The sequence below is a fragment of the Hemitrygon akajei genome, chromosome 16 (genome assembly GCF_048418815.1).
Source record: "Hemitrygon akajei chromosome 16, sHemAka1.3, whole genome shotgun sequence".
NCBI lineage: Eukaryota > Metazoa > Chordata > Chondrichthyes > Myliobatiformes > Dasyatidae > Hemitrygon > Hemitrygon akajei.
In genome coordinates this window covers 69,492,393-69,519,220 of record NC_133139.1, presented here as the reverse complement: position 1 = coordinate 69,519,220, position 26,828 = coordinate 69,492,393, and the positions used below count along the sequence as shown (strand labels likewise).

The 26,828-nt window shown below is 47.0% G+C and overlaps 1 protein-coding gene across 3 annotated transcripts in view; it reads right to left on the bottom strand.

The window, feature by feature from the left end:
- Nucleotides 1-26,828, bottom strand: part of notch3 (notch receptor 3) — a 209,945-nt gene that overhangs the window by 75,424 nt on the left and 107,693 nt on the right. For all 3 annotated transcript variants that reach the window (XM_073069111.1, XM_073069113.1, XM_073069114.1), the window contains 5 exons: nucleotides 24,417-24,539; nucleotides 21,760-21,993; nucleotides 18,185-18,340; nucleotides 16,846-17,031; nucleotides 6,128-6,241 (listed from right to left, as the gene is read on the bottom strand). In XM_073069111.1, the coding sequence (XP_072925212.1) occupies nucleotides 6,128-6,241; nucleotides 16,846-17,031; nucleotides 18,185-18,340; nucleotides 21,760-21,993; nucleotides 24,417-24,539 (813 nt within the window). The remainder of the gene's footprint in view (nucleotides 1-6,127; nucleotides 6,242-16,845; nucleotides 17,032-18,184; nucleotides 18,341-21,759; nucleotides 21,994-24,416; nucleotides 24,540-26,828) is intronic.

Genomic DNA, 26,828 nt, shown 5'->3' with positions numbered 1-26,828 from the left:
TGGCACCCACTATTGAGATTTTCCTCATTGTCACAAACAATTTGTGCGGTCATATTATACTGAGGATCCCAATGACACTTCAGAGTAATGCAATCAAGGCAGAAGTGTCATAGTCAAGGCGATCGGATGGTTTGGTGGGAAAGGTGGGCTTTAGGGAGCACCTGAGTGAAGGTGTATGTACGGGAACTCTTTCCCGGCGGTGCTGTGAGAACATCTCTACCAGACGGATTACAGCAGTTCACGAACCTAGCTGAACATCAAAGCTGCAGAGGAGATTCACCAGGATGCTGCCTGGATGAGGGAGCACGTCTTATGAGGAAAGGCTGAGTGAGCTAGGGCTTTTCTCTTTGGAGTGAAGGAGAAGTAGCAGTGCACAAGATGATAAGAGGCTGGGTAGACTCGACAGCCATCATCACTTTCCTGGAGCATCAAAGGGTAACACCACAAGACGTGTGTTTAAGACAACCGGAGGAAAGTATAGGGAGGATGTCAAAGGTAGGATTTTTTTTTACACAAAGGATGATATGTGCCTGGAATACAATGCCGGGAGATACATTAGGGACATTTAAGCAGCTCTTTGATGGCCGCATGGATGAAAGTGAAATGGACGGCTGTGTGGGAGGGAAGGGTTAGTTGGATCTTGGAGTAGGTTAAAAGGCTGGCACAACATTGTGGGCCGAAGGACCTGTACTGTGCTGAAATGTTCTGTGTGTATTCTGGAGTAACAGTTGATTATTTTGGTCCCACACATCGTGGCGAGGTTAGTGAGCGGTTCCTCTTAGTCGTAGAAACTGTCCCTTCAGGCCTCTGAATTCACGGTGATGGCCAACAACCCACGTGCATGAAACCTACATTAATGGTATTTAATTCTCCCCGCACCTCATGACTTCTCCCTCTGATTCTACCCCTCACCTACACACTGGGGGCAATTACAGTGGCCAATTAACTTAGCAACCTGGATGTCTCTGCAACGTGGGAGGAAACCGGAGCAACCAGAGAGCACCTGAGAACGTGCAAATCGCAGAGAGGCGACGACACTGAACACCGCCCGCAGATGTATGTCCCTGTGTACCCCTACCCCTGACACCCACCACTCTCTGCGTGAAAAACCTATCTCCCCTTTGCTCTCCTCCAATCACCTTAAAATTAGGCCCTCTCTCGTTATTAGTGTCACTGAGCTGAGCTCTGGAAGCCTGACGATACATGGAGGACACTGGCCTCGCTGACTTGATGGGACTCGAGCAATGCATTTCACAGTATGTTTCGGTGTACATGTGACAAATAAAGCTAATCTTTTAAAAAAAAAACTGGTGATAGAACAGAACAATACAGGCTCTTCGGCCCACAATGCTGTGCTGACCTTTTAACCTACTCCAAGATCAACCTACCCCTTCCCTCCTACATAGCCCTCCATTTGTCTTCCATCCACTTGCCAATCTAAGACTTTCTTAAATGTCCCCAGTGTACCTGCCTCTACCACCTGGCAGCATACTCCACACACCCACCAACTTCTATATAAAGACTATATCTCTGACATCCCCCTGTACTTTCCTCCAATCACCTTAAAATTATGCCCTCTCAATTAGCTGGGAGAAAGGCCGTGGTCTGCCCACTCGATTAATGCCCCTTATCATTTTATACATATCTATCGAGTCGTTTCTCATCGTCCTTTGCCCCAAGGGAAAAAGTCCTAGGTCACTCAACCATTCCTCAATGACATGCAAGCAGCGTAACTCTTTTCTTCACCCTATCTGAAGTTTCCAAATCCTTCCGACAATGAGGCAACCAGAACGGAACACAGTACTCCAAGCATGGACTAATCAGAGTTTTAGAGCCGCAACATTACCTTGTGGCTCTTGAACTCGAGCCCGCTCTCCCCAGCCAATGAAAGTCAACATATCGTATGCCTTCTTAAAATCCCCATCAACCTGTTGCATTGTCAGTACCAATATCTGTAAGTATTTCACGAATGTGGCCCCGTGTGATGTCCTCCAAGGAATTGAGCAGGTGCCCCAAACCAGTGCAAATCAAAGTTTTCTTGTACAAATTACAAGCTCTAGCAGCAGACATATGGAATAAAATTCAGGATCAAGAAACATCTAATTTGGTTAGTAATTATTGATGAGAACAGATCTGGAACTGCGAGGGGGTTATGAATGGGAAGCGTTATGCATGCTGAAACCATCATTGTGTGTAACATGTGAACTTCTCACTGCTTTATTGGGTAGACTATGCACAAGTACTCAACAAGGGTCAGTGTCAAAAGCCCACTTCTCTAGATATCATTAAAATTACAATGTCAATGGCTGCTGATCTCTGTAGGAGGGGGATGGCTGGGAGTCACTACTCATCCAATGGCCTGGAGTGCAATCTCTTAACGGGAACAGAAATCAGACTTGATTGTTGTCCCCATAGTGCAAGGACTCAGAGAGAAAAGGTTTCAGGGTTAAGGGGATTGTTCTTTTAAAGAGTCAAGACAGGCCCTAACAGGCCAAATGTCTTCCTCCTGTGTTGTCTGGGGGGCACACTATCTCAGGTGCTACCTCACAAGTCCAGCGATCTGGGTTCAATCCTGACCCCCAACACTGTCTGTGTGGAGTTTTCCCGTTCTCCCTGTGGCCGTGTGGGTTTCCACCATGTGCTCTGGTTTATGCCACATTCCAAAGGATGTACCAGTTATAGGTGTATCCAAGTTCAAGATTGTTTAATGCCTTTTCCTGTACGCAAAATAATTGTTACTCCAGATCTGATGCAGCACAAAAAGAACACACCAAGATAAAGAACACATAGTAAGGAACACGGTAAATATAATACACAAGATAGCTGAAATACACAGCTTGCTTGTATGTACATAAAGAGAGGCAAGGTACAGGAGCGTCTGTACATAAAGGGACTGACAGGAGATGATAAAGTCATGGTAGTGTATGGGTGAGTGAGTGGAGCTGTCTGGGGAAAGTAGCTGTTTATTTATTATTAACTGATATTGGGCACAGAGTTGCAATTGGGTGGCGTAGGCTTGTCAGGCCATGCTGTATCTCCAAGTAAAATAAAAATCCCAAGGATATGCAGGTCTTGAGGTTAATTTACTGCTGCAAACAGGTTAAGTAAGGCATCTGGGTTTTTTGGTATCCGCGAGGGGTCCCAGAACCAACCCCTCGCGGATTAGGAGGGCCGATTTTACGCATATTGGCCACTTTATTAGGTAATTAGCGTACCTAATAAAGTAACCACTGAGTGTATGGTTATGGTCTTCTGTTGCTGCAGCCCACATTCACTTCAAGGTTGTGCATTCAGAGATGTTTTTCTGCACACCACTGTTGTAACACAATAGACAATAGGTGCAGGAGTAGGCCATTCGGCCCTTTTAGCCAGCACCGCCATTCAGGCTTGTCAGGCCATGCTGTATCTCCAAATAAAATAAAAATCCCAAGGATATGCAGGTCTTGAGGTTAATTTACTGCTGCAAACTCTTGGTGGGATAACGTGGCGAATAAATTGGGATTAGGGGAGAATTTGAGTAAATGAGTACTGGACAGGTTTGGTGCACGAATGGTTTGTTTCCATGTTGTAGGAGTCAGAGACTCTGAAGATTCTATCAGTGACGTAGGACAGTAAATGGAGCTGTTTGCCATGCTGTCTTCTCCATTGTTCCAACACACAGCCCGAGACTCTCTCTCTCTCCTCGGCGAAGTGAATGACAGCTGGTACAATTTCTGGGCCTCTGAAAAAATCCCAACATTTCGTTTAATCTAATGTTATCCAACCGTATCCAATTGCATTCCTCAGATGATATTTCCATGGATCCGGCAGGACTGTTGCCATGGGAACCGTGTATCTTGGACTCAAGACAAAGTCAGTCACAGTGCCTGTTGCTCAATAGAGTCACTGTGACATTTCCTTGTGGTGAAATAAAAATCCAAACAGCCCTTGGCAGAGTATTTGAGAGCCTTTTACCTGGATATTTCCTCATTGTTCCTTTAAACTTTATTTCATGGGTGTGCTCCCTGATTTGAAGAACACAAATCCTTAGCACTCTCTGTGTCTGTCTCCTTATCTTTGTATCTTTCTCTCCCCCTCTCATTTCTGCACCACCACTGCGTAAAGCTGGATGAGTCTGACAATGCTAAATAGAAACCTGCATTTATATAACATTTCCAATAAACGCACTGCTTGAGTGTGGTATCAAATCTAATTTTACATACAGGCAATGATCCCATATCACTGGAAGCTCGGCCAAAGGGGCAGGTTCATTGTGGCTTAAAGGAAGGAGAGAGAGAGACACACACACACACAGAAAGACAGAGAGAGATTGAGAGAGAGCAAGAGAGGGTGAAGGGAGTGTGAGAGAGAAGCAAGGGGGGGGAAGAGAGGGAGGGAGAGAGGCAGAGAAGGAGGTGGGAAGAGGGAAAGAGAGAAGGGGGGGAACAAAGGCAAGTTCGGCACAGCTTTGTGGGCCGAAGGGCCTGTACTGTGCTGTAGGTTTTCTATGTTTCCTCAAAGATTCTGAAAGAGATCAAGGTAGAGAGAGAAATGGAGAGCGAGAGAGAGGAGTGAGGGAATTCTCAACTGAGATTCAACTGCATTGAAAATTTGGAGAAGACGGAAGTCTTTTGTGATCAGGGCGGTTGAGAGATTAATAAGATGCCAAAAATCAAGAAGCATTTGGACAGATAAGTACAACTCATTTTCTGTGTAAGAGTAGCAAACTTGAAGACACATATTGAAGGTGACAGCCTGACCTTCAGAAGCTGCCCCCAGGCTCTTCACACTAGGTTTGTGGTCAGTACCGTGCTCTCCAAAAGGGCAGTGGGAATCTTGTGTGAACTTACCAAAGGGAATTCCGTCATCGGAGAGAGAGGTGTAGCAGAAAGGTATGGAGTGCTGGTGGTCCAAGTACCTCCTGAATCCCAAATCTGATGAGCTAAGAATTTAATTAAAGCTAAATCCAATTCCACTCCTCCAAGATTTCCTGCATGCCCTGGGTGGTGGGGGTCCCTGATGGTGGTGGTGGGTGCTTCCCTACGACAATGTTCAATAGTGGAGAAAGCTTTACCTATGATGAACTGAGCTGCATCCCCTACTTTTTGTAGGATTTTCCCTTCAAAAGCATACGTGCTCCCCTAACAGGCTGTGATGCAGCCAGTCAATATACTCTCCGCTGCACGTCAGCAGAAGTTTGTCAAAGTTTTCGATGTCGTGCTGAATCTTCACGAACTCCTAGGGAAGTAGAAGTGTGCCGTGCTTCCTTCATGATTGCACTTGCGTGCTGGGCCCAGGACAGGTCCTCCATAATAGTAACACCAAGGAATTCAAACTTGTTGATCCTCTCCACCTCTGATCCTCCAATGAGGACTACCTCACGGACCTCTGGTTCCCCCTCCTGAAGTCGATAATCATTGCTGACATTGAGTGAGAGGTTGTTGTTGAGGCATCACTCAGCCAGAGTTTCCACTAAATGCCCATTCGTCAACACCTTTCACTTGGCCTGCAACAGTGGTATCATTAACAAACTTGAATACGAGGTTGGGTGATTCCCAACCTGTCCAACTGTACTACTTCCTCAACCCTGTTACTGGCAGCAAAGCCAAGACTGACTATGTTTCAGAAGCTTGACTACTCCCTGCCTGCCGTAGCTCAGAGGGCAGCTACTTCTCCTCTTTACGGTCATGGGTTCAAGTCAAGTCTCACTCCAGTAACCTGAGCACGAAAATATCTCCAGCGTAGCAAGCACAGTCTTTTCAATAAGACATTAACCGAGGCTCCATTTGCCTCAGGAAGTGTAAATGATTCTTAAAATGAGGAAGGATGGATTCAGATACAAGATATTTATCACACGAACATTGAAACGCACAATAAAGTGAGCTGTTTGCCAATAACAACCAATAAAACCCAAGGATGTACTGGGGCAGCCTGTAAGTGTCACATAGGACGCCCACGATGCTCAGCAGGACAACACAGAACACAAGAAGCAACAAAACAACAGCAAAACGAGCCCCATTCCTCCCTCCCACCCACCCACGAACATACACAGTCCTCCAATCATCGTCAACGGTATCCAAAATCAATAGCAGTGGAAGAATCAACACTCGCGATTGCAGTGTGGGATCTTTGCCACCCTGCTCCATACCTGATGGACACTTGCAGACGAAACCATTGATGATGTCAGTGCACGCGCCGTTGTTGACACACGGGTTGCTCTCACACTCGTCGATGTCAATCTGGCAGTAGGTCCCGGCAAACCCTAGAGATAAGAACACGGCAGAGTGTTGGTTTGACGCCTCGTTTTGAAGATGAGCAAAAATAAACCTGAGAATGTCTTACACAGCAGCAACAACATGCAAACTGCTGGAGGGACTCAGCAGGTCAGGCAGCATCTGTGGAGGGGAATAAACTGTCAATGTTTCGGGCCGAGACCCTTCCTCAGGAGTTTGTGGGTGTTGTTCGAGATTCCCAGTGTCAGCAGTATTCTGTGCTTACATGGCAGGAGGTCATTTGACACAGTGTACGTCACCCTAACCCTACGTGCCACCTCCAACTCCATCTAAAAGTTTGCAGACGATACCACAGGTGTGGAGTGCAAAGTGCAAAGGTTGTGTTGCCTGGGGTAACACACTACCAGTCGAGATATTAGGTTTCAATGCCATGTGAGAAATCACGTGTGGTGGTTGGCACGATGCTGTGGTGAACTACATATACCTGTCTGGACACCCCCCCGCTGACTGCTCCTGTGGCTCCTCCCACAGACCCCGGTATAAAGGCGATTGGGGCCTGAGCCCTGCCCTCAGTCTCCAGGATGTAGTGTGGTGGTCAATTGCTGCTTGTTCTTTCTTCCGGCCAATAAAAGCCTATATCTCGCCTCACGTCTCCGAGAGTTATTGATGGTGCATCAGATGCTTTACAGTACCAACAACCCGAGTTCAACTCTGCTGCTGTGTGTAGGGAGTTTGTCCGTTCTCCCGGTGACTGTGTGGGTTTCCTCCGGGTGCTCTGGTTTCCTCCCACAGTCCAAAGGTTAACCTTTCATTGTAAATTATCCTGAGATTAGGCTAGGATTAAACCAGGGGTTGATGGGTGGCGCAGCTCGAACGGCCAGAAAGGCCTTTTCCAGGCTATAATCAGTCAAAAAAAAGCCAGGCCAGCTTCTTAGAAGAAAGTAGTTCTTATTATTAATGGAACCACAGGCAAGTCTTATGCACAAAGAGGACAGAGAAAACACTTCAAAAATTCCAATTACTCTCGCAGTCTCAATCGGGTATTTCTGATTGGCTGCAACACAAAAGTGAGGTCACATTATGTGGGTGGAGGATAAATAAAACAAAAAGTATGATTTAGAAGTGGGCTATTCAGCCTTTCATGGTCACACCTGCCAATGACAGATATCAGATTAATTCCACTTCCCAGCTCCAGGTTCCAATCTGGGCCCGTTACAGGTTAACGATATACATATTAAATGTAGCGAGGGCTTCTGCCTCCTCCTCACCCCTACAGGAAGTTTCCACACTCTTTCCCCCTCACTGTCCCTTAAACACCTCTAAAATCAGTAACCATTGCCCATAAACCACCTGCTAATGCCGGAGAATCTGGGCTGGCAACTGGAGGTGGCCCGTCCTGCGCTTGAAGGCCCGGAGATGGCCTGTCCTGGGCTTGGAGGCCCGGAGATGGCCTGTCCTGGGCTTGGAGGCCCGGAGATGGCCTGTCCTGGGCTTGGAGGCCCGGAGATGGCCTGTCCTGGGCTTGGAGGCTCGGAGATGGCCTGTCCTGGGCTTGGAGGCCTGTCTGTGTGTGGAGTGGGAGGGAGAAAAACGGCTTATGTTGCTGTTGTTGTTTTGTTCTTGTTGTTCTGCTGAATATTATGGACATGCTATGTTGGCACCTGAATGCGTGGGGACGCTAGCGGTCTACCCCAGCACATCCTTGTGTGTGTTGGCTGACAACATGAATGAGCGTTTTGCTGTGTGTTTCAATATGCTGTACATGTGATAAATAAATGAATCTGAATTTGAATAATGGAACAACTTCCCTCGCGAAACTAGTCCTGATACTAGGCCTGCATCAAAGTTGTCTCCAGTAGTGCGAGAGTCTCCGACCAGAAGGCATTGCTTCAGAATAGAAGAAAATCCCTTTAGAATAGAGACAAGGATGAATATCTTTAGCAAGTGGGTGGTGAATCTGTGGAATTCATTGCCACAGATGGCTGTGGAGGCCAAGTCATTGGGTGTACATAAAGTGGAAGTTGAGAGATTCTAGATTAGTAAGGGCATCAAATATTACAGAGAGAAGTCAAGAGAGTGGGGTTGAGATGGATAATAAATCAGCCATGATTGAATATCGGAGCAGACTTGATGGGCCAAATGGTGTAATTCTGCTCATGTGCCCTCTACTAAATCTCTCAACCCTCTCTGCTCCTCGGAAAACGTCAAGCTCTCTGATCTAACTTGGATGCCTGTGGGAAGGTGAGAAGCAGAGGGAAGAGGGGTTGGCAGAGGTGAGTTGGAGAGAGGGAGGGTGAGGATAATGGCAGGAGCAGCTGTGAAAGGAAACAGGCCACAGAGTGATTTGAATCAATAGATTACGGATTCACTTCCTAAGTGCAGGAGGGATCTAAATGCTGGGCGGTGAGCCAGAAGAGATAAGGCAAGGGTAGGTGGCTCTGATAAGCTGAAGTGAATGAAGAGTGGTGGGTGGGTCTCATCAGTGAAAGGAAAGGATGTGGAACGGTGAAGAGGGAAGCGATCGCTGCAGACACGGGGTAGGTACAGGCAATATGCGTCAGGCACACGCAGACAGCCAGAGGAAAGTTTGTCAGTTTCTGAGTGTGTGAGAGTGTGAGTGAGTAGTGAGTGAGTGTGTGAGAGTGAGTTACTGTGTGAGTGTGTGAGTGAGTGTGTGTGTGAATGAGTGAGTGTGAGTTACTGTGTGAGTGTGTGTGTGAGTTACTGTGTGAGTGAGTGAGTGTGAGTGCGTGAGCGTGTGTGTGTGAGTGAGTGTGTGTGTGTGTGTGTGTGTGTGTGTGTGAGTGAGTGAGAGTGCGTGAGTGAGCGTGTGTGTGAGTGAATGTGTGTGAATGAGTGAGTGAGTGAGTGTATGTGTGAGCGAGCGAGTGAGTGTGTGACTGAGTGAGTGAGTGTGAGTGTGAGAGTGTGTGAGTGTATGTCCATTGAGAAAGAGACTGACAGACAGACAAAGTGAGCGCAGGAGAGAGGAAAGACATAAAAGACATTGAGACGGGAGGGGGACAGGGGGAGGGGGAGGGGAGAGGGATGGGATCGGGGGAGGGGGACAGGGGGAGCCAGGGAGAGAGAGAGAGAGGAGAGAGAGGGACAGGGAGAGAAAGGGAAGGAGAGAGACAGGGAGAGAGACACACACAGAAGAGGGGAGAGAGGCAGAATGCAGATTATGCATGGGCGCATGTCTCTACATGCACTTCTATGCATGCATGCATGTGTGCCAGTCTGCACAGGTCTGAATATCCAACTCAGCATCAGAGTATTGCCCACTATCCTGGCCCCCAGCCCTCATTCCCCTCCATCCCACGACCGTAACACAAACACAGCTCCAAGCTCTCGAGGCTGAGAGCATGGATTGAGGGGCCTACCTCTCGGGGTTAGGGGGCGGGGAGCATCCTCTCTCATGCCTGCAGAATTCATCAGATTTAGCCAGCTTTGTTGGCAGGCAGGCCAGCAGGACTGGCAGTGAAAGCTATTGAGCAGCAAGGTTCAAAGGAAAACTGTGCAAAGAAGGATGATGGCCCTTTCTCTTTTCCCATTCCACAGGAGTCTAAGTGCCTTTGTGGGTTTACAGATCCCTGTCTGGTGTGACAGTAATGTAGTATGTGAGTGACAGGCTGTCTTGAAAAGCACTGGCATCATACAGTATACTTGTGTCTGCACAATGGACTATTTACATAGTAACGTAAAGCGGATTCCAAACGATGGGATTAATTGGAGGTTCATTAAAATAGAATACATTGCATAATTAACCTTTCTCGGGCCCTATTTTCACGGGAAGTAGACCTTTTCATCTTTCTGTCAGTGACAGAACAGCCATATCTGGTGTGAACTAGGCTGGTAGTTATTGAGAAGCAGGCTGAGACTGAAGTCGTACAGTCGCTGTTTTACGCCAAGGTGTACGCGCTCTACGTTAGTGCCTTAGGCCAGTAAATCCTCAAGCCAAGTTTGCAACTACTCAATGGTGGCAGTGCAATCACTTGAACTCAGTACGATGTTCTCTTTTAACGGAGAACGCCCACCCGAGTTTAGTTAACACGGGGAAGCTGGCGCACGGGCATCCATCATGTAATCCTTGACCGATCAGGGTCCGGGTCCGGGTCCGGTGGCGTGGCATCCACGACTACTGGGGACCCTTCACTGCTGCAGCCTTCCTCCGCCTTCACCGCCGTTGTGATGTGTCAGCATCTTCCGCCAGCTCCACCACTGAGATTGGTTGGATCGCTCTTTCTTTGGAACCTCCCACTTGACCTTACCGTCATGGGTGATCCTAGCGCACGAGCTAAGCTCCAGACAGAGTCACTCTTGGGATCTCAGGAACTCACAAGCCTCTCCACCACAACAAGATGGAGATACAGACCAACACAGCATGAAAACAGGCCCCTCAACCCAACTCCATCAAGGTGCTTTCCTGACATAGCCCAAATTGCCTGTATTTGGTCCATATCCCTCTGAACCTTTCCTATCCATACACCTGTCCAAATGTCTTTTCTTTACTGCAATGTTAGCCACCTCAATTCCTTGCTCCAAATGCCCATCGTCCTGTGTGGAAAAACCTGTCCCTCAGGAGCTCTAAAACTTCCCCTCTTACCTTTAACCTGTGCCCTCTAGTTTTATCCTCAAAGTTATTCTCATGTTACCATATAATACCTTGAGATTCATTTTCTCATTTACAGGACAAAATTTAAAAAGAACCTTGTGTGTTTCCATAAACACATCCTTGTGTTTCCAAGGATGTGATTAAGCTAGAGAGGGTGCAGAAAAGATTCTCAAGGAAAGAATCTTATATAAAAAAATACATCAACGGAATCATTACACTAAAGAATCTGAGAAAATAAAAATAATACTGAGGAGATGAGTTGTAAAGAGTCCTTGAAAGTGGGTCTGTAGATCCTAAAATCAGTTCAGTGTAGTGGAGCCTGAAGTTATCCACACCCGTTCAGGAGCCTGATGGTTGTAGGGTAATAACTGTTTCTGAACCTGATGCTATCCTGAGAAACAGTCAGTAACTATCCATCCCATAATTTTATGAACCCCTATAAGGTCATCGCTCAGCCTCCTTCACTCAAGAGAAAACAATCCCGGCCTACTCAGTCTCTCCTCATAACTCGAGCCCTCCAGTCCTGACAACATCTTTGAGAATATTTTTTGCACCCTCTCTAGCTTATCACATCCGTCAACACACAATATTCCAGGCGGGGTCTCACCACCGTCCCTTACAGCTGCAACAAGGCTCTCCAACTCTTGTACTCATTGCCAAATACAATGAAGCCGAGTGTGCTACATACCTGCTTCACCACATTGTCTCCCTGTGTTGGGACTTTGAAGGGACTTGTATCCCTTGGCAACACTCCCCAAGGCCCCATCTTTCACTGCGGATGTCCTGCCCTGGTTTAACTTTGCAAACTGCACTGATCCACACTTATCGGAGTCAACTTCCACCTGCCATTCCTCACCACTTACACAGATGATCTAGATTCTGTTATAACCTTGGACAACCTTCGTCATTCTCCCCCACACCAACAGCTTTGGTGTCGCCTGCAAACCTACTACGCATGCTGTCTACATTCTCATCCACGTCACTTGTATGGCCAAACGCAGTGGACCAGCGCCAATCCGTTTGGCACCCCACCGGTCCTGTCCGAGAAACAGCACTCCACTCGCAACCTCCGACTCCTTCCACTAAGCAAACTTGAGAGTGAGTGTGTAGATCACAGAGTCATGTTATCCATGCTGGTTCAGGAACTTGATATTTGTAAAATAATTGTCCCTGAACCTGGTGGTTTCTTTGTGACTATCCACCTTTATCTATGAGACTCGTGACTTTATGATTCTCTATAAGGTCACCTCTCAGCCTCCTTCACGATAACTTTAGAGTGATACAGTAGAGAAACAGGCCCTTCGGCCCACAGTGTCTATGCTGACCATCAGACAGCCAATTACACAACTCTGACATTTATCCTTCCCACATTCACTTCAATTTTTCCCAAATTATACCACTCACCCACACACTAGGGGCAACTGACAGTGACAGTTAACCTACCACCACACTCCTTCGGGCTGTGGGAGGATACCAGGGCACCAGGAGGAAACCCACATGATCACAAGGAGGGCATGCAAACTCCACAGAGAAAGCACCCAAGGTCAGGGTCAAACCTGGATCTCTGGCACTGTGAGGTAGACCAGCTCACTTCAGCCCACGGCTGTGGGAAGAGACCGGCTTCCGCGTCATAGACCCTTCATCATTTACAGTAAAATCCCTTTATAAAAATACTCTCCCCAGTTCCCTCCAGATTCTTCCCAATCCTTGATTCCAGGACACAGACTGGGAAGGTCAACAGACAAGATCCCCAATCCATTGCAGTGTGGTTGACATGGGCGCCCTCTTACTTGGCCCACAAACACTCAGTTCCAGGAGCAATGGGGGCAGCATAATACTGACCCTGCTAATGATGTTCAGTCTGTAATAAATAGAGAAAAGGGATACCATTCCCTAATTATTCCATGAGCCTGTCTTTGTCAAACAAAATGGGATGATCCAGAGCATTAAAGAGGTTTTATATCTCCCCAAGTAATCGTTTAAATTCCAGGGATAGAGACAGGGGTTTATCAATCCCCAGATTGGAAACTCAGATCCCTTTGGCTATTATTAAGAAACATAAAGGTTTTACAAAATCTAAGGATACCTTAGAAGTCTCAGTTTTAAACTTGCTGGGGTTGAATCTGAACTTGTGATTGATTAATAAACTTCATAATAATGTTTATGATGTAATAATGAATTCAGGTTATTCCTTTTATCCATTCATTCACAATTATTAGACTATGAACATTACCTGAGCATTGTAAACATTATAGTTCGAGCAGAATTTGCCTCCCGAAGTAACTTCCTAGAATGACTCCAGTTAAATATTATTTGCCTCAGTATTTAAATACTATTCCCCTTACAAAAGCTAGCCCACAGGCATTGCTGTCATTACTCTAGCACTTGGCGAATGGCGAGGCTCACCTGTAAATTACTACCGAGTCCATGGCTCCTGATGTTAACAGATATACAACATGGCACAGACATTGATACATCGGTGTAGCTAACAGAGCAGTTGCTCTCAATTCTAGGCTCCAGAGCTCAGTTCAGGTCTCTGGTATTGTCTATAGAGAGTCTGCACGTCCTCTACGGTTGCATGCGTGTCTTCTGGGTGCTCTAGTTCAAACTGTCCCTAGGATACAGCGAGTGGAAGAATCTGGAGGGAATTGGGGAGAATATTTTACAAGAAGGTTTTTCCTGTAAATGATGAAGGGTCTACGACCCACAACCCGGTCTCTTCCCACAGATGTGGGCTGAAGTGCAGAGTATCCTCAGCAACTTCTGCTCCTGCTTCCAATTTGCATCACCTGCGGTTTTGTTTAATTTCACTGGACAAAAGAAAGCCTAAAGATCAGCTTTATTTGTCACACGAAACTTACAGTGAAAGGTGCCGTTTGCGACCAACACAGCCCAAAGACGTGCTGGGAGCAGCCTGGAGCCAACGCAGCACACCCTTAACTCACTGACCCAAAACCGCACGTCTTTTGGAGGAAACGGGAATACCCGGAGGAAATCCACGCGGTCGCAAGGAGAGCAGACAGATAGCGGTGGGAAGCTTCAGCTTGCCGATGCCGTGAAGCATTACGCTAACCGCCACACGGCCGTACCGCACTACTGCCGGTCAGCGTGGACTTGATGGGCCAGAAGACTCGTTTCTATGCTGCACAGATCTACCACGAGACAAGTCAGCATCCCTCAGATACACATTCTACAACGAGCACGAGCACAGTGAGGAAAACCGAGGCAGTGTCTTAGCTTATTTGTGGCACATAATATTAAAACAGAACACCAGTCTGCACTTGCTGGGGCTTGAGTCAGGGAGAGAGGGTGAGCCCATTGGGACGTTTATCACTGGAGTTTCAGAGAGAGAGGACTGATTGTATATAAAACCAGAATGGAGATTAGCATAACACCCCTACCAAAGATGACACTCAATACAATAAGTTCATGCATTGAAGTTTAACTTAAATATCGGTCTGCTGCTGATGAATCTCACACTCAAGCCATCCTTTCCTCCCAGCTCTTGGCCAAACACGGGACCTTCACGCGTCTCTGTGATAATCTAATGCCCAAGCAGCTGGAAGCCTGTGACCAACACTTCTAAGCTGCCTCTAAAGGGACTGGGAGATACATTTTGGCAGGAGGCTTGCTTGTGCAGGACAGCTGATACACACTTCCCTCCTGTAGCTACTGTTAAATGCAAAATCTCCCTTCCAGGGCCCAGCATTAAAAGGCAAAGCAATTTTTTTTTTTATTATTGAAAGCTTTCCCCAGGGAAAAAAATTTAAACTCCACTGAAGTCTCAAGGGTTGAAATTAATGATGGAGGGAATATTCGGCTTCCCAATATGTGGTGTACAGGCAAACAAAGAGGATTTCCTCAGTGAAGGGGGGCAGGCCAATCCTCCTGTACTCTGCCACATATTAACATTCAGATCACACGCCCAGTGTCTCGTTCCCACCTCCTCTTTGGCTCACAGCAGCTTCAAGGTCTGAAACTAATCTGGAGGTGTTCCTCCCCCCTCCGTTCTGCCCCACATCTTCAGAGCAAGACCATAATGGTAACAGTGTGTGTGTGTGTGTGTGTGTGTGTGTGTGTGTGTGTGTGTGTGTGTGTGTGTGTGTGTGTGTGTGTGTGTGTGTGTGTGTGTGTGTGTGTGTGTGTGTGTGTGTGTGTGTGTGTGTGAGAGAGTGTGTGTGTGAGTGTGTGTGTGTGTGTGTGTGTGTGTGTGTTAAATTGTCTGGCTGTAAATTGAACCTTACGAAGGTTGTAAGTTGAACGCCATGGCTTGACGAAGCATTGCGCGGTAAGGAGAGAGGATTCTACCACTGCCCCCTTCTCCCTCGCCATGCCACCTTTCCTCATATTCCCTTGCCCTGTGAGCAGAGGCATAAAGGATGCAAGATTCGGGACAGGGCCTGAACGGACAGATATTGGACGACCCAAGGGGGCGGTGGCATAGTCTCAGGGGAAAGGGGCGACCACATACAAGCGGAATTCTCTCAGAGGGCTGGACTCCAGACAAACATGGCCGCTGAGTCACTGTTAACCAAGGGTGAAAAGGTTATGGAGGTCAGGCAGGAAAGGGGAGGTTACTCCTGCTCCTATTTCTATCTCACTTTAGGCCATTCAGCTCGTCATCCCCATTAGACCTCTGAAGAAGTTACTGTGGCTGTCGGCTCCAGGACCACAATAGACTGCCCAGCAGAATTCAGTCCGATTCAAAGAAAGTCCTAATTTTTTTTTTTAAGATTAGTTTTTTTTGGTCACATGTACATTGAAACGTACAGCAAAATGTGTCCTTTGTGTCTCGTCAAAATCAGAAAGGATTGATTGCGCAAGAGTCACCCTGCTTGCACCATCTTAACCCATACGTCTTTGGAATGTGGACAGAAACCAGAGGAAATACACGTAGTCACAGAGACAGTGTCCAAACTCCGAGCAGATCGCACTGGGCACTGAACCCCGATCTTACAGTGGGCACTGTAAGAGCTTTACACTAACCACTACACCACCCGAGAACTATCCACTGGGTCCTGCAGATGGCCATTTCTGCTCTCTCCCTCTGCGTTCAGTAGCCCAGTGGTGGTACCTTCATTCACTGCGTCCAAGCTTAACTGCAAACAGTCTGCCGGAGGAACTCAGCCGATCGAGCAGCGTCTCTGAGGGAGCGAGGGAAGGCGGGAAGAGGGAATGGTGACATTCCGGGTTGAAATCCTGCGTCAGGTCTTAAGGCGTCATCCTGAAATGTTGACGATTCTTCTCCCACACCCTCCCCCCCTCACAGATGCTGAGTTCCTCCAGCAACCACTCTAATGTGCCAGATTGAAGCACCTACAGTCTCCTGTGTCTTCAGGTGTAACTCTAAAAGGGGACAACCAATTACCAACAGACGACTCAAAGACACTGGAATAGGGGAGGCTTTATAGAGGTTAGCATGAAAACAGGCAACAGCTTGCTGCTGTCCTGTTCTACAATCCCTTTCAGACACCTCCTACAGAGCGATTCTACCTCTTTTTGCAGCGTTCCAGACCAATTTCATCCCAATTCTACTCAGTTTTGGTCCCTCTGTTTGCAAAGAATAAACCTGTTTAGTAATGCCTGTTTTTTTAAAATATAGAACATTCAACGTGAACATGCCTCTCTGAAAGCATCTTAAATGCCACTACCATATCTGTTTCCATCACTACCCCGGCAGCCCGTTCTAGGCACTCACCACTCCTTATATTAAAGAAACTTTGCCCCCTCTCACCTCAAACACATGTCCTCTGGTATTTAATATTTCTATCCTGGGATAAAGATATCCACATCAATGGCCCTCACAATTTTATAAACTTCTATCAGCTTTCCCCTCAGCCTCCGACACTCCAGGGAAAACAATTCAAGTTTGTCCGGACTCACACCCCCTAATCCAGTCGGCATCCTGGTGAACTGCCTTTCCAAAGCCTCCGCATCCCGGTTGGAATCAGGGAGCCAGAAGTGCACACGATTCACTTCCGCTGCTTGCTTCGCGGAGGTGGTGGGAGCGGCCCTTACCTGGCATACAGATACAGGTGAACTCCCCAATGCGGTCCAGGCAGGTGGCATCGTTCTGGCAGGGCATGGACAGGCATTCGTTGATATCCGTCTCACAGCGAGGGCCGGTGTAGCCGTTCCCACACTGACACTGGAAGGAGCCCTCGGTATTCACACACTTCCCAAAGTGTTCGCACGGATTGGCCCCTTCGGAAAACAAATGAACACACGGAATTTAAACAGGAACAAAAGCAATGCGACACACTTCAGGGGGAAATACGAGGGGTGATTGATAAGTTTGTGGCCTAAGGTAGAAGGAGATGAGTTATACAGCTCTCGTTACATGCACATGCAGGTCAACTCTCTGAGTGATTATGCAGAAAGTTTGAAGTTAATAACTCATCTCCTACCTTAGGCCACGAACTTATCAATATGAGGTGAGGCATCAGCACAGGGTCTCATTATCCAAACCTACACTCGCAGTGGCCACTTTATAAGGTACGCCTGCACCCTGCTCGTTAATGTAAATATCTAATCAGCCAATCACATGGCTGCAACTCAAACCATAAAAGCATGCAGACATGGTCAACAGGTTCAGATGTTGCTCAGACCAAACATCAGAATGGGGAAGAAATGTGGTCCTGGAATGATTATTGGTGTTAGACGGGGTAGCTTATGTATCTCAAAAATTGCTGATCTCCTGGGATTTTCACGCACAACAGTCTCTAGAGTTTACAGAGAGTGAGGCAAAAAAAAACATCCAGCGACTGGCAGTTCTGTGGGTGAAAATGCCTGGTTAATGAACGAGATCAGGGGAGAATAGCCAAACTGGTTCAAGTTGACAGGAAGGTGATAGTTACTCAGATATCCACATATTCCAAAAGTGGTGTGCAAACACATCGAACCTTGAAGTGGATGAACTGCAGGAGCAGACGACCATATGCATACAGGAATACACTCAATGGCCAATTCATTAGGTATCTCCTACACTTAATAAAGTGGCCGCTGAGTGGACGTTAGGTGTGGAGAACAACAGAGTGCAAATCCAGACACAAGAGGCACAGACAGACAGCCAATGCCTCTTTCCCAGGGCAGCAAACGACAGATTTTTAAGGTGACTGGAAGAAAGACAAGTTATTTTTTTTTTTACACACAGAGAATGGCAAGTGTAGGTGATGGTGGAGGCAGATACATTAGGGACATTTAAGAGACTCTCAGACAGTAAAATGCATTAAGAGAAGAATTTGGCCATCTGAAATGAGACAGTGAAAAGAAGCAACGGCTGGGATCTCCAGTTGTTACCCAATGGCTAACGGGACAAAGTGTTGTCACTTCCCCCGGGCACAGTGTTCATCTGTACCTATCGAGCACTCGTCCACATCCTGATTGCAGGCAGGCCCGGAGAATCCCGAGGGGCACGTGCAGATGGCTTCCCCATTGACTGGGTTGGTATCACAGATGGCGCCTTCGTGACACGGATTGCTAACGCACGCATCCTCCAGGTGGCAAAGCAAGCCTGCAAATCAATGAGGGAAGAGTTAGGGGGTCCAAGGAGAAGCCAGAGGCTTTGTAAGCTATTACCGGCTGTGGCACGCCAACATAGCGAGCTGGAAACCATCAAAGTGCCAAGTCAGCCCACAGACTGGTCAGATAGCATCTGAGGAAACAGAAAGAGAGCTGACCTTTCACGTCAGAGAACACCACAGCACAGAAGCAGGCCCTTTGGCCCATCCAGTCCTTGCTTAATCAATATTCTGCTTAGTCTCACTGCTCCCAGATCATAGTTCTCCACACCTCTCTCATCCGCTTCTCTTAAATGTCGAAATCGAACCAACGTCCAACACTTCTGCCAAGTTCTCAAGTTCCAAGTTCAAGTTCACTGCATACATGCCATTCAACTGTATGCACATGTAAAGGTAAACAAAACGTTCCTCAGGGACCCGGGTGCAAAGTACTGTCCATACACCACATAAAATAATATTAACAGATAAAATTGTTCTGTAGATGTACAAGTTGACTTAAAGTGCTTATATGACATATAATTAAATTTACAACAGTGTATTGTTACTGGTGCTCTCATAAACACAGATGTTCCCTCCCCCCCCCCTTTACAAAGGTAGAGTGTTCCTGTGAAACCTTTCTTAAGCTGAAATGGCATAAAGCGAAGAACCATTAATTTATACGGAAAAAGTTTTCGTAAAAGCGAAAATCCTCTTTGTAATGCAAAAACGGGTTACTAATGTAGGTCTTCTGTAAAAGCGAAGTGGCGTAAAGCGAACATTCATAAAATAGGGGAGGCCTGTAATGTGCTCCACACTCTCACTACCAAGTAAAAAAAAGCTCTCCCTCATGTTCCCTTTATAGTTTTTACCTTGCACCGTTAACCCTTAGCCTGTTTATATTTAACCTATCTATCTGGATACCTATATATGTGATCTAAGATTTACTGTCTGAAGGGTTTCTAGACAAAACCATGAACTGTGTTTCCTGTTGTACCAATGCTGTTTGATCTCTTCAGTGTTGCCAGCAATTTCAGTTTTTATTTCCGACGTACAGCATTTGCAGTTTTTGATGTCTTCGATTTCTCTGAGCAATAGTTTTGATTATATGTACGTGCAGTATAGAGTGATAAGCATAGAACCTGACCCTGTGGCCCAACATGTCTTCCAGACTACCCAGCATCCACTCACATTGATCCCACTCAGAGCCAACACATTCTCCACGCATTCCCCTCAGCTCACTCCAGATCCCACCTCTCACCTATGCACTCAGAGCTGCCTACAGTGGCCAATTTACCTGCCAACCCACACAACGCTGAAACGTGGGAGCAGCCAGATGAAACCGTCATTATCATAAGGAGAACGTACCAGCACCTCACAGACTGCGCCGGTCACAGGCTGAAGGTGAGAATGGGAAGATTTAAAGGGTAACTGAGGGACTAGATTTTCCACAGGGAGGATTGGAAATAGAGCGAGCTGCCAGAGGAAGTAGTAGAGGCAGGCGCAGGTAAAAGACCTTGGACAAGTAAACCGATAGTAAAGGTTTAAAGCAATAAACATGGACCAATGGGCCTACCTCACACTGTAGTCAGCATGGCCAAGTTGGGCTGAACGGCCTGCTTTCCTGCTGTATGACTGACCACATAGATAGCAGTGGGTCAAGACAATAACTTCGTGTCACTGCTTTAAGAGCAAACGCAACAAGGCGTGGACTGTTGTCAGTAAATTATTGGCCCTATGACATAGGTTGAAAGGGGGAAGAGGCTGAAGGGCAGGACCTCCGAAGTAGCCATCTCTGATTACCCCCAGTGCCATGCGCTCGTCGGGGCAGGGATAGAATGACAGTGCAGGTGAATGAGTGGCTGAGGAACTGGTTCAGGGTCCAGGGATAATTACGATCACCTATGGGGAAGGTATGACGTACAAAAAGGATGGGTTATACCTGAACCCGAGGGGTCCAATATCCTTGTAGGCAGGTTTGCCAGAGCTGTTTGGGAGGGCTTAAACTAATCCGGCAGAGGGATGGGAACCTCAGCAAGAGGACTGAGGATGGGGCAGTTGGTATACAAGTCAATGCATTGTGGGGAAGGACAGGCAGACGACTGGGTAAAATTGCAGTCAGTGGGATGAGTTGAAGTGTAACATGGGGGCAAAATCAAAAATGGTGATCAATACAGGGCTGAAGGTGGTATATTTGAATTTACGCACTGCACGGAATAGCATAGATGATCTTGTAGCACAGTTAGATATTGGCACTTTGGTAGAAGAAACAAAGATGTAGACTATTTTCAAAATGGGGAGAAAGTTCAAAACCCCGAGGTGCAAAGAGACTTGGCTGTTCTTGTGCAGGATTCCATTAACATTAACTTGCAGCTTGAGTGTGTGGTGAGGAAGGCAAATGCAGCGTTAACACTCATTTCAAGAGAACTAGAATATAAAAGCAAGGATGCCATGCTGAGGCTTTAGAGGGGCGGCCCGAAACATCGACTGTTTATTCATTTCCAGAGATGCTGCCTGACCTGCTGAGTTGCTCCAACATTGTGTGTGTGTGTGTGTGTGTGTGTGTGTGTGTGTGTGTGTGTGTGTGTGTGTGTGTGTGTGTGTGTGTGTGTGTGTGAGAGAGAGTGAGTGTGTGTGAGTGTGTGTGTGTGTGTGTGAGTGTGAGTGAGTGTGAGTGAGTGAGTGTGTGTGTGAGTGTGTGAGAGTGAGTGTGTGTGAGTGTGAGTGAGTGTGTGTGTGTGAGTGTGAGTGAGTGTGTGTGTGTGTGTGAGTGTGTGTGTGTGAGTGTGTGAGAGTGTGAGTGTGTGTGTGTGTGTGTGTGAGAGAGTGTGAGTGTGAGTGTGTGTGTGTGTGTGTGAGAGTGTGAGTGTGAGAGTGTGTGTGTGTGTGTGTGTGTGTTAGGCCCATATCTAAGAAAAGATGTGCAGGCATTGGAGGGGGTCCACAGGAGGTTCACAAGAATGATTCTGGGAATGAAAGGGTTAACGTATGTGGAGCTTTTGATTGCTTTCAGCCTGTACTCACTGGAGTTTAGAAGAATGAGGGGGGAATCTCATTGAAACCTACCAAATATTGAAAGTCTTAGACAGAGTGGGTGTTTCCTATAGTATGACAGTTTAGGACCAGAGGTCTCAGCCTCGGAATAGAGGGACATCCATTTAGAACAGAGATGAGGAGGAATTTCTTTAGCCAGAGGGTGGTGAATCTGTGGAATTCTTTGCCACAGAGGCTGTGGAGACTGAGTCATTGGGTATGTTTAAGGCGTCAAAGGCAATGGAGAAAAGGCAGGAGAATGGGATTGAGAGGGATAGATCATAAATCAGCCACGGTTGAAATGTGGAGCAGACTCAATGGGCCAAATGGCTTAACTCTGCTCCTATGTCTCCAAGTGAATGGATATGTGTTGCAGACGGAGGGTGGAGAGGAAGAAAAGTACCTGTCTTCCCAACGGGGCACTCGCAGAAGAAGGATGCCACTCGGTCGTGACACGTGGCGCCATGGAAACAGACTGCCGTGGCACAGTCGTCGATGTTCTCGCTGCAGTCGTCCCCCGTCCACCCGTTGACACAGACACACGTGTGGCTGCCTTGAGTATTGAAGCAGGTCCCGCCATTGTGGCAAGCGTTGGGCTGCAGGTGACACTCGTCAACGTCTTCTGTGCAGAACTGACCTGAAAGGGCACGATCCAGAGGGTCAGATAACATATTTAGTCAAATGATCAATCAGGCTTGAATATCCCTCAAAACAATTCAGTATGGTTGGAAGTTGGCTCAAGCTGGTACAGTGTCCATTGTCATAGAAATACAATCCGAAACAGATAGATAGAGAAAAAGACTGGCTTGATTTGTCACAGGTACATTGAAACGAACAGTGAAATGTATCATTTCCTTCAAATCAGATTAGCAATGATTGTGCTGGGCGGCCCACAACAGTCACCATGCTTCCAGTGCCAACACAGCATGCCCACAGTTTACTATTTGTACATTTATTGGAATGTGGGAGGAAACCAGAGCACCCTGAGGAAACCCTCACAGTCACGGGGAGAACTTACAAACTCCTCGGAGACAGTGGAGGGAATCGAACCCCGTTCTTGCAGACGGTGCTGTAAAGCATTGCAATAACTCGCTGTGCTACCATGCCACCCAGTCCAAGACTGCCAACACATCCCAAGCCAGAGTGGTGTGGTTACCTGCCTGGTAATCCAACAGATCAAGCTAACTACCAGAGAAACAATGTCAAATTCCACCACAGCAGTTGCTTATTAAGTAATTAAAGATTCAGATACATTTATTACAAAAGAATGTTTAAATTATACAACCTTGACATTTGCTTGCTCACAGGTTGCCACAAAGCAAGAAACCCAAAATAAGCCAATTAAAGAAAAATAAAGAATAAAAATAAAAAGATCAACACTCAATACATCAGAGAAAAGGGGGGAAAAAAACAAATCATGCAAACAGCAGCACTCCGACCCAAAACTGAGTCCTCAGATCTAACCCCAGGGTAGGCCCAAAGCCTTACTTTTCAGTTCACCATACTAGTGGGCATGGAGCACAGCAGTCGGGGCAGTCTTCGTAGCCTCAGCTCCATGGAGATGACCATCACGGAAAGAATGGGATAATCGGCTCCCATCCCGACTGGCACCCTGTCTTACAGACTATCTTGGCTGGACATTTAAATGTACTTAAATAAAAGTACCTCATCAGCAGTGAACGTGAAAAGCCCGGATGTTTGCAAAAGTCTCTCGGGTTCACTAATGTCAGAGTAGGAAATCTGTTGAGGAGATTCCAAGCAAGGTAGCAAACCCTTAAGTGCCCTGATCAGCTACTTAATTAACTGCGTTAATATAGAGAATCTGGGAGAAGTGGGGTTCACGCTGTAGCAGCGGTTCAAGAAGTTGGCTCAGCACCATCTTCTTCAGTGCAATTAGTGACAGGCATAAACAGTGGCTTTCAGGCAACACCCACCTTCTGAGAAATTAATACACACCACAAAATATATTCAACGTACAGCACCGAAGCAGGACAATTACCAGCCCCCCCCCCCAACAGAATGCACCCTCACAACCTGTTTAATCTAATCCTGTCATTTTAATCCTTTCATCCTCATAGTTGATCCAACCTTCCGTTACATAGTTAATGAGCGAGGTCAGAGGAGAACGGCCAGAGCGATGGTTGAAGCTAACCGGAAGGCAACGGAAACTCAATAACCAGGCCTAACAGCGGTGGTGTGCAGAAAAAAAACACGCCAAATCTGGAAGTGAATGGACTACAGCGGCAGAAGATCACAAACACACAGTTCGACACAAAAATCTTAAATATACACAGACATACACAAAGCAAGGGTGCCTAAGACTTTTGCACAGTACTGCAGTAAGTTTCTGCGTTGCGCTACACTGCTGCTGCTGCTGCAAAAAAGACTAATTTCATGACATATGTGAGTGATGATAAAAACCTGATTCTGATAGGGGGCTCTGCTGTAAACTGAGAGTGGGAGAGGGGAATCATGGTTGGGAAAAGGGGTAGGGAGAGGGGATGGAGTGGGGAAGCACCAGAGAGACATTCTGTAATGACCAATAAACCAGTTGTCTGGAATCAAATGACCTTGCCTGGTGTCTCAGGGTTGAGTGTGCCTGCACACGTGCCACCTCCCGGCCTTGACACTCCCTCTCTGCCACCTGTCCCACACCCCTCCCGTGACGCTCCGCCCTCGATGTTCCCGACATCCTGTGCTCCCGCCAGATTTACAAACTCACTCTCCATTCCACGTTGACAAATACAGTTCTGCCCAAAAGTCTTAGGCGCCCTAGCTATATATATGTGCTTAAGACTTTTGCACAATGCTGTACACTCAGTGGGCACTTTATTAGCTACAGGGGGTACCTAACAAAGAAGCCACTGAATGTATAGTAACTATATCCTCTTTTCAAAGATGATTAGAGATCGACAATAAATGCTGATATTACCATTAACGTCTCATGAGGAATTAGACAAAAAAATTCCCAAAAGATAAATACAAGTCCTTCCTCCTTTCATTGGTGTTTATGGTATCTTACCTGCCCTGCTAATGTGATTCTTGCTAATGCTGACATACCTGTCCACTCAGGTGTACACTGGCAATTGTAGGTGTTTACCCCGTCAATGCAGGTTCCGCCATGCCCACAGTTGTGCTTGGGGCAATCGTCAATGTTGATCTCACAATTCTGCCCCTCAAAACCTAATGAGGAAAGAAAGAAAGAAAACAAGGATCAAGCTTCCGGAATAATAAACTGAACGGGAGTTCCATGCAGGTGGACCCACACCTGGGGCACTCTGTGCAGCCTGGACTTTCAATACAACTTGCAGTGGAGGCAAGTTAGAGAAGATTCAGCAGGTTGATTCTCTTGAGCGAAGAAGCCATCTTACAAAGTGAGGTTGGGCATGTTGGGGCCACACTCACAGTGTCAGGAAATGTAGAGGAGGCTTGACCCAAACACGGAGCAAGCGGAGACAATTTAGCACTTTAATAATAAACTGCAAAGCAACAAGCCACAAAACAAGAGAGACCAGATACTTAACGACAAGGCAACCGGGTAACTGAAGGCTAGCAGTGACTGATTGAATAGGTGGCCAAGGACCGTGGATGAGAGCTGGGTTTAAATAGGCTGCAGGTGACGAGTTGGAAAGAAGTGGCAGGTGACTCCTGTTATCCTGGTGCTACCTGCCTACGCAGGCCTACACATTGGGCATTAGAAAACTGAAAGGTGATTTTATTGAACATATGACTGAGCGGGGGATTGACTGGAGTAGGATGTTAGGACAGAATGTTCTCTCCCTCCCCCCAACCTCAAGGGAGAATCTAGAACTTGGACTAAATTAAGCCAAGGATCAAATTTCTTTACAGAGAGTTGAAAAACTTAGGGATTCTCAACCTCCACAGAGCTGACATTGAATGTATTCAAGGCAATGTTTGGGCAACATGGGGAACAGGCAGAAAAGTGAATTAAGGCACAGCCATGATCCCACTGAACCATGACGTAGTGATGAGGTGCTGCGTGGCCTGTTCCAGCATCTTTTCTTAATGCTGTATCCTGAAGGCTGTGAGTGAGCGGAGTTACAAAGCCCACCAATTCGCATTGCAAAGTATCTTTTTATATCTACATTGTTTGCATAAAGTGCTTCTATATAACTATTCAGAGAACACTGTGTAGGTTTGCAATTCATAATAAAAAACATATACCAAAAAAACATAAAAACTTTTGCATTCTTCAACAGTACATTAATAGTAATAACATACTTTTAAAAGAATAGCACCATTGCCACCTACGTGACCACCCTGTGATGATACACCCTGTCACTGGTTCCCTATTCAACTCAGCCCCTATGCGTCCTGCAGTACAAGAAGTCCGGACAGGTGCCAGTGAATCACTGTTCCACACCACATACAGGGGAGTGGCACGACAGTGGGGTTGAGGAATTCACCTTCAGTCCACTATGGTTGAGATTATATCCGGGCAACTGAGTGTCAGCAGAGTAGAATGGTTCCCAAAACAGTGCCTTTGATAATATTGTGGTGATACAGTTAGAAAATTCACAAGTATAAATAAACAAAAATCTGGGGTCACAGGCACGTGAGAAGTGGCCCCACAGATAGGCGAGTCGGTGAGACTGGAGATCAAGGCCTCGTGGTGGGAGTCTGGTCTTCAGCAAGACTAGAGCTCGAGGCCTGGAGTTCAGGGTGATCACTCGAAGTCCCGTCATCAGCGAGTCCTGGGGTCAATACAAAGCCCAAAGGTCAATTGGAGTCGAGAAGATGAGGCCCGACAGCCAAAGCCCTGACTCTGGGAATCCACTGGGGAAGTCAAGGGACCAATGTCCATGAATCGCCGGGTCCACTGCAGGCCTGTCCTGGGTTACGAGACGGGCTTTGGAGGGAGGAATGGGGCTCGTTTTCCTGCTGGTGTCTCGGAGCTCGTTGTGTTCTGTGTTGTTCTGCTGAGCGTGGCGGGTCTGCTGTATCGTCGCCAGAATGTGTATTTGCTCCCAGCACACCCTTAGGTTGTGTCTGTTAATGCAGACGCCACATTTGTATATGTGATAAACAAATCAACCTGAATCTCCAAAGTACTGGGCACTGCGACGTTCCCCTGGACAACTTCAACTCCCAGAAGTGGTTTGCAATGCCGTCATGCTTTGTCGTGGGGTAGGAAGGGTATTTTACTGAATACCAACAGAGTGAGCTCTCCTTCAAGAAGGTCAGGACCCTGTGGATTGAATCATTACTACGTTGACAATGACCACGTTGACCGCCATCTCCTTCAGCCGTTTCACCCGGCAGGAATTACGTGGGGCAGCACAGTAGCTCAGTGTTTAACACAATGCTTTCCAGCACCAGCGACCCAGGTTCAATACCCACCACTGTCTGGAAGGGGGTGCTCCAGTTTCTTCCCACAGACATAGCGATTGGTAGGCAATTGGTCATTGTAAACTGTCCCGTGATTAGGTTAGGGGTTGTTGGGTTGCTGCA